General features: G+C 37.2%; 1 protein-coding gene across 1 annotated transcript in view; it reads right to left on the minus strand.

Moving 5' to 3' along the window:
* Nucleotides 1–3,477: 3,477 nt before the first annotated feature.
* Nucleotides 3,478–8,488, minus strand: part of LOC107712421 (ammonium transporter Rh type A-like) — a 17,603-nt gene continuing 12,592 nt past the window's right edge. Inside the window, exons 4-10 of the mRNA XM_016517662.1 lie at nucleotides 7,532–7,679; nucleotides 4,984–5,150; nucleotides 4,753–4,890; nucleotides 4,543–4,664; nucleotides 4,375–4,448; nucleotides 3,870–3,943; nucleotides 3,478–3,738 (exon numbers count right to left, since the gene is read on the minus strand). Coding sequence (XP_016373148.1) covers nucleotides 3,664–3,738; nucleotides 3,870–3,943; nucleotides 4,375–4,448; nucleotides 4,543–4,664; nucleotides 4,753–4,890; nucleotides 4,984–5,150; nucleotides 7,532–7,679 — 798 coding nt within the window. The 3' untranslated portion in view covers nucleotides 3,478–3,663. The remainder of the gene's footprint in view (nucleotides 3,739–3,869; nucleotides 3,944–4,374; nucleotides 4,449–4,542; nucleotides 4,665–4,752; nucleotides 4,891–4,983; nucleotides 5,151–7,531; nucleotides 7,680–8,488) is intronic.

Here is an 8,488-nt window from a genome sequence, read left to right on the forward strand (position 1 = left end):
TTAGCATGTTGTGCAGGGGAAAAATAAATGTGAAGCTACATTCAGAAATAAATGAGTGATCAAAGGAAAATAAATAGGATGAGTTTAGCATTTCCTTAAACATTTTCCATTTGCCCACCAATTTATTTTATTTATTTGCCTACTTTAATCACGTTTAATTATTTCTATATGTATTTAAACAAGAATTTGTGTATTTATACAGACATTTATTTATTTATTTGCATATTTATTTATTTATTTGTGTATTTATTTATTTATTGTTTTTGCAGGTTTCGTCCTCCATATTAGTGTAGCCTAAAACATGTTTAAGATCAGCGAACAGGTTGTCGATTCATTAAACGATAAACTATTTCCTCACAAAAGCTGTTTATTCAGCGTAGTGGAGCCTCTCCTCCTTTGACATACATTCAAAACAAACAAACAAACAAACAAAAATGCATCAAAGTCGCAGCGTTAGCATTCGCCGTTATGCTTATTTTTATTTGTTAGGCTATTTATTTATTTTTTTATTGCAATCTTTAGAACAACATGCAAGGGAAATAACATATATACATTACATAAAAACAAATACAATAATAAGCAAAAACAATAAAATAAATAAATAAATAAAACTATAGGGAAAGCAAAGAAAATCACATGCCCAGTAGGCTATAATAGTATTCAAATAATAGATTTAAGGCTTTAAAATAATTTACAGGTTTTTTTCGCTGTGTTATTTATTGTTTCTTTAGTGACCTATTCCTGTATTAAAATGAGTAATTAGTAAGTTTTTTTTTTTTCACATTTACATTTGTGGATAAAGGATTTTCCATATAATGAGTAAATTCACAACATACCATATTGTGAAGTCAACAGGCTATACTCATACAATAAATAAATAAATAAATAAAACATCCTTTTCTTTGAGTTGTAATTCAATCTTTTAACCAAAAAGCCAAATCACACCAAAATAGTTTTGTGTAAATATAATCATAAAATAAATGGGCAATACTCTCATTTTCCTCTTTACAGAAAACACACTTCAAGTCAATGTCTTTACAAAACTTTGCTATTAGGCCACCTGTTTTACAGGATAAATACAATGAACAATCTTAAATACTTCTCTGATTTTATTGGTAATACAAAAACGTCTGGAGATTTTAAAAGTCTCTTTGCAGTTGATATCTTGAAATTGTGCTCTCCAAATAGGCCTACCAATGACTAGAGCCAGAGGAACACTGGAAATTAGGCAAATCGTTCTAAGACACCCGTTACAGCTTTGTCTTTGCTTATCTAAAGTAACTGCATTGTGTATAGATTGTTTAAAAAATAATGTTTCATTGGTTTTAATTTAGCAAAACAAAGCCGAATACAAGAGGGAATATTTCCTCTGTAATACATGACTTTTCCTACAGAGGGCTAATTGATACTAAATGTTGGACATTTTCTCCCTCACGGTCACTGAAAGCATTGTCATTATTGCATCTCTTTTGTGTTATGTCTGAAAATTAAATTGACAATGTATTTGTTAGTTTTTCAGGGTTAGGGTTTTAAATAGTTTCAAATAATTTATCATTGGTTGTACTGATTACAACGATAACTATTGTTGCAAGAAAGGTATTAGGGACTAGGCATGATAGTAAAAAAAAAAAATCCTTATGAAAGCGTATCGTACATCACTATGCATCTCTAGTGATGATTAAAAATGAGTCTGTAAAAACAAAGCTAAATTGCTGTTGCTCAAAGAAGTTAAAACAAACATTATAAAACGATAGTTCCGGTCCTTGATTTTGATTGGCTGAGCCACGTTCGAAGGTGTTGTAAATTACTCTACAAACATACACCTTTGTTTACGTTTGTCTGTTGCTTGGCAACCACTTTGTTGCAACCACAACGGATTCTGAGGAACTACATTGTTTGGTGGAAGAATACTGTTTTTATTAATATCATTACACTTTATTTGCTCTGTTTTATTTTGTGAAACCTTACTACGTATATGGAATAACCGTTTTATAAAAGCAATAAGCCCCGTGAAGCCGTGGTTTACAGTGAATTTATAACGGGGGCTTCGCGTCGTGCCTAACAACGCCCCTTAGCTGTTATAAATTCACTGTAAACCACGGCTTCTTGGGGCTTATTGCTTTAATTTAAATCCTGATTATACTCATACATCACAAATGAACATAACAGCCTTCAGTACAATCATTAGGCTATAACAAAAAATAATTCAGATAGCTGGTTTTATAAATGTACAAGTAGAAGTTTAATGCATTCACAGACTTTTCAAATACAATTAAGTGATGAGGTTTGGAGTGAGGCATATGGTAACATACATTCAGAGACACACAAATTGAATCAGTAAGTCAGCTTGCAGTAAGACCTCTTTATCATTAAAAAACATGACATTTAGTAGTCTTACCAAGAGCAAGAAGTGACTATCCGATCACGTCTGCTTATTTGTATTATGAGCTAAACATTCAAGCAATGTAGTAAAAGAGCTTTAATGTAAGGCTATTGTGTGACTACAATCCTTACAAAAAGATGAAGTTTCAAAGATGTAAATGTACAGTGGCTCCAAAACGCTTTTTTTTTTCTTGACACTGCATCACACTGTCAACAAATGATGATTCCTCAGTGAGTGTTTCGTCAGAATGAACTTCATTTCTATGTTATTATTTTTAATCAGTTGGTCCCAGGGTCCATTAGTGGAGGTATGCATTTAGTTCTTCTCAAATTCACAAGTTCACTCAGGTGTAGTAGAGCAACAACAGCTGAAGATAATCATATAAACTATGAACATGCTCCACTAATGTTATCCCAACAAACTGGAAAAGTGTGCTTAGTTATTATCTTTCTTTTAAATGCATTAATTTTATTTTTGATATTTTGTATACAATTTCAAAGGTGACTTTTTAATTACTTGTTGGGGCCACTGTATTTGTTCATATTAAAGTATTAGAAATTGTGTGAAAATATAAAAGTTACCAATATTTTTGTTAGTTCTTTGGGATACAATAGCTTAAAATACTTCATATGTCATTGCATAAAGGGTTGTTACTGATCACAATAATAAGCAACTATAATTATTGCAAGAAAGTTGAAGGATCTCTCTTTGGATGTGGACTAATATGCATGATTATATATATATAAAAAAACATTACAAGAGCATTGGTCAAAATGTCTAGTGATGATGAAAGTTGGGTCTGAAAAAACACAATAATAATAAAAGCTTATTCAAAGTAAAATGAACTACTTTGATAACACACTTAAGCACAGGGTCTCGCGTTGGCTCAGATTTTTGGCACATTACAGTGAGCAACTATTCAGTTATGTGCATTTCAGCAGATGACGACAATAACTGACCTACACTTTGAGTTAGCTTAGTAACTTTTGGGGAATTGCTTTTAGCCATCTTACATTTCATTATATAATGCTTTCATTATATAGGTTTGAGACACTACTTATCAGTGTCATAAAATGAATTGCAGGCGTTTTAAAAATTTAGCTACATGTATTTAGAAAAGCACACATTACAAAATAATACATGACATCTCTTAGTACTTATGATGATTTCACTGTTGAAGATATTAGTAAGTGGAGTAGATGCTGATGTTGAACAGCCCCTGAGGTGCTTATTGGACCGGGTCTCTTGATTTGCGAAGTGAACTGGTTTGGAGCAGAGCTTCAAGCCTCTGTTTTGGTCTTGGAATAATCGCCATGAGTCAAACGCTCTTCGTTTTCCTCTTCTTCCTCAGGTACCTGCATATCAAAAGCATCCGCAATTATCAAACTTATTAGCTACAAGACATTTTCCTAAGCATTAAAAACAGTTGTGAACATGTCCTTGCATTACAAAATAGCATTAACATGTCAATTTTTTTTTGACGTACCTCCCAGAAGATTGAGTCATCGAAGCAGTTTTGATCAGGTGGCTGGCCCCAGAATGGAATCTTCATAATCAGACCTGGAGAAGGTATGAAAAATGTTTTACTTTTGTAATGTTTTTTTATTTATTTTTTTACTTTTTTAAATGCACTCTCTGAATTCATGTTGGTTCATGGTTTAATGGGAAAACAAAACAAAACAACAACAAAAAACTTTTCAAGAAAAGTTTACATTTAATAACTCTATTATATGTAACTCTATACATATATTTTTTTGTTACTAGGAAACAATAAAAATATGATAAAAGATTATGCCAAACTATTTAATATGGTTAAAATGTATGTCAAAATTATAATTCAGAATATGGGTTCAAGTTCTTCTAGGAAGAAATATATTCATGTCATTTGTATGCATGCATTGCATTTTTTCATATACATTAATTAAATCCATTTACTTTATTTAAGCATTACAATATCTTGCAGATTTTATAGTGTTTGTATTGGTACCCACCTGTGATCAACCCACCCACCAAAGCAAACCCCAGAGATGATGCCAAACCACATGCCTGATAGCCTGGTGAAACACTGGGATAAACAAGCACAGATATATTAAACCCATTTGTTGCCATACTGATAATAGCAAAAACCCATAGACGCAATGTAAAGAGCTGCAAGCTACCCGGCTTTCTTTCCTAGTGCTGCAGCCAAAATGCCAGCAAGGCCCCCTAGGATGCCTGGCATGCCGTGGAGGTTATGCACGCCACAGGTGTCTTGGATTCCAAGTTTGGAGGCGAGTATGGGCTGAGGAGAACAAAAAAAAAAATGGCGGATTAATATGTGATTGATTTTTAATATATTAGAGTCACTGGGATATGAAAGGAACTCATACAGTGAGGAACTTAAAGCCAACGGTGGAGATAACGCCTGCTGTGATTCCGATCGCCATTGCTCCAAATGGCTGGATGTCCATGTCAGCGCAGGTACCCACAGCGACTCCTCCAGCCAGTGTGGCATTCTGAATGTGAACCTATGCCACAAAAGAAAATAGGCTAAGTCAAAAGGATCATGGACTGCTGAAATGTGAGATCTGGTAAAATAACAAGAGACTACCATGACCCACCATGTCAAGTTTCCCCTTCTTCTCCACCAGACTGGAGGTAGCGTAGGCAGCGAGAGCGCAAGCAGCCAGAGAGAAATAGGTGTTGATAACAGCTCTTAGCTGAGGATCACCAGGTTCAGCAATAGCAGAATTAAAGCTGGGCCAGAACATCCACAAGTAGACTGTGCCTACATACACAGGAAGAGTGGAATGGTGAATGAATGCGTGGTAAATTATATTTATATGATTACCCCTGCTGAAAAATCCAGCATTAGGTATGTTTTGCATGCTGGGACCAGAATAGGATGCTGGTTGGCTGGTTATCAGCATGTTTTGCATGTTGGAACCAGCATGGGATTCTGGTTTGCCTGGTACCCCCCATGGGAAATGGTAGTGCTGGTGGACTATGCTGGTCCACCAGCTAGACCAGTAGTGTATCAGGACTATACCAGCATAAATCAACCTGGGACAACATGGAATTCATGCTGATTTTTCAGCAGGGACCTTTCTACACACATTTTAGTGTAAGTATGCTAACCAAACCGCAAGTGCAGTGTTCCAGGGAGACTGCCCTGCACTTTAATTATTTGATTTGACACAAATTATGCTGTGAGCTACTGAGATACAGTCCAGTCAATAGATTGTGTTGTCTTAAAGTCACATTTAAATGTCACCAATAGTGATGTGTCGTTCACGAGCGAGCAGAGCATGTGAGCGAAGCGGAGCGGTGTGACGCTCCACTACGTTTTCTGCTCTATGGACGTGCGCTCCACTCAGTCGCTCTAACCGCCCAAGCAAGCCGCTCCGCTCACGCTCTGCTCCGCTCACATGCTCTGCGAGCAGCCAGCTCTAAGAGCTGATTCTTTGTAGCGAACGAGAAGAGCCGACTCCCGTCGGGGAGAGCCGAATCTTCAGCCGGAGCCTTCTATTTTAGGCCAATTTAGCAATTGTGAATGGTTTGTGTGTTGATTTTTTTATTTAGTGTTCTCATTAAAGCCTTATTTTTATGCAATTTTTCGTTACAAAAAAAAATAAAAAATAAAAAAAACACATGCAGCTAATCACATGGGAGGACAGAGTAGGATCATACCATTATGTGAAAGAAGGAATGGGGACACACGCTCCGAAGATAGCGAGTGTAGTGGTACAGGCCAGGTACACAGAGCGACAGAGAGAGATGGTGGAGCCGCATTTAAACGCAACCGGATTGGTTTAGGTAGGAAGACACTGCATTGTTGCAACATCGGTCCTCTCAGAGAGAGTCTTCTCAAAAACAGGACAAATAATCACAGAGAGGAGAAATCACATCAGCACATCCAAGCTGAGTCATCTGATATTTCTGAATGCCAACCTGCAATAAAGACTAAAGTGTTATTATTCAAGTTTTATTCAAATGTTAAATAATAGTATGCATATTTTTTTTTGTTTTGTAATGAAAACAAAATGCATAAAAATAAGACTTTTATGAAAACACTGAATAAAAAATTGCTTACCAACACACAAACCTTTCACAATTGCTAAATTGGGCTAAAATAGAAGGCTCAGAGTGATACTAAATAAAGAGCAATTTGGGAGCCGTAAGAGACGGCTCTTCTAAGGGAGCCGAGCCAAAAGAGACGAATCTTTGAAAAGAGCCGAACTTCCCATCACTAGTCACCAACAATGTTTTCTGGAGCTGAAAGTTTTTGTACAGACATGTTTTGTTGACTGAAACAACAACACAAAGGTACACCTGTACAACACTCTAAACCATGGAACTCCAACCCTGCTGCTGGAGAGCTACCGTCCTGCAGACTTCAGTCCCAACTCTGCTCCAACACACCTGTCTGTAATTATCAAGTAACCCTGAACACCTTGATTAGATGTTTCAGGCGTGTTTGATTGGGGTTGGAGCTGAAATCTGCAGGAAGGTAGCTCACCAGGAGCAGGGTTGGAGACCCCTCAACTAAACAGACTCTCCCTGCGTTCCATTCGGAAGGGCTCATCCCTATGCCCTAATCCCTTCAAAGGGTTTACCCTTCGGAGTGAGAGCTTTGAAGGGTTGAAGGGTATAGGGGAACAAACAACTGTTTCTTGAAGTGCCCTTCTGTGTTATCATCACGTGCCCACACGGAGGCGCCGTCATCTTGCAAAGAATCTGCGCAAAGGATCATGGGAGCCTGAAGTGTCCATCAGTTGTACCCTTCGAAATAATTTATTCCGAAGGGCCCTTTGAAGTGGCCAGTTTTGAGCACTTCGGTTTGGAACGACCCTTCAATATGACGGCCATGATTGTTTTCACTCCGAAGTGCCCTTCGGAGGGCGATATATCCCGTTTGGAATGCACTGAGTGCATCAATCCCTCACAGCCTCATTCATTTAAATATGGCGTCTACCAATTGCCAGTTACCTTTATATGTAAAAAATTATTGAAACTCTATGCAAACATTATTTACTGAAGCTCTAGGAGACAATGTGGGCAAATAAGACTCATGTAAGCAAATCTCATTAGTCACTCTGATTACAGTGTGCAATAAGGGGCAAATTTCTGTTTTATAGCTTTTTATTCTGTTTTATAGTCTACACATACCGATCATTGCAAACAAGTCTGAGTGATAGACTGATACTTCATTCTCATGGCCGTTCCGAAGACCAGGGCGATAAAGAACTCCAGCGACAGCTAATCCAAAATAAGCCCCAAAAGCATGGATGGTCATGGAGGCACCAACATCAGAAACCTGTTAAGAGACAAGAATGTTTATGAATACCAGATGAAAGATTTTTGGTATGTTTGACTGCTGCTTTAAGGTAAGATTTGTTTCCTTGAGATGCCACCACTGTTCAATGTCAGACCTGTTCCATTTAGACAAGAATGGGTTGTGCTGTTGTGAGTTAATCAAGATAATAATAAAAATGTTATTTCCTTATCCCCAGGTAATCCAGGCACTACAGTGGGTATGTGGTAAATACCCACTGCCTCCAAAGCCTGAAATGAAGGCACAGTTTTTGTTTTATTTAGCTGTATTTAGTGCAACTAATGACATCCAAGTGAAAGATATAACACTAACATGTCAGGAAAAAATAAAAAAATCAAAAATCACTGAGCTGGAAAAAAAGATCACCCCCTTGTGTCAGTATTTTGTTGAACCACCTTTTGCTTTAACTTTGCACATCTTGACTTTCCAATATTTGCCCACTCTTCTTTGCAGAACTGCTGAAGTTCAGTTAAATTTGATGGTGAGTGTTTGTGGACTGCAGTTTTCAAATCATTCCACAGATTTTCAGTGGGGTTTAAGTCTGGACTCTGGGACTAGGTCATGCAAGACATTCACCTTTTTCTCATTCAACCACTGTGTGCTCAGTTTTGCTGTGTGTTTTGGGTCATTGTCATGTTGGAAGGTAAACCTTCTTCCCATTGACAACTTTCTGGCAGAGAGCAGCAGATTTTCCTCAAGAATTTGTCAGTATTTTGCCCCATCCATTTTTCCTTCTATCCTGACAAGCGCTCCAGTCCCTGCTGCAGAGAAACACCCCCATAACAGGATAT

This window comes from Sinocyclocheilus rhinocerous, unplaced genomic scaffold (genome assembly GCF_001515625.1).
Source record: "Sinocyclocheilus rhinocerous isolate Xijiao unplaced genomic scaffold, SAMN03320098_v1.1 scaffold2613, whole genome shotgun sequence".
NCBI classification, from domain to species: Eukaryota; Metazoa; Chordata; class Actinopteri; order Cypriniformes; family Cyprinidae; genus Sinocyclocheilus; species Sinocyclocheilus rhinocerous.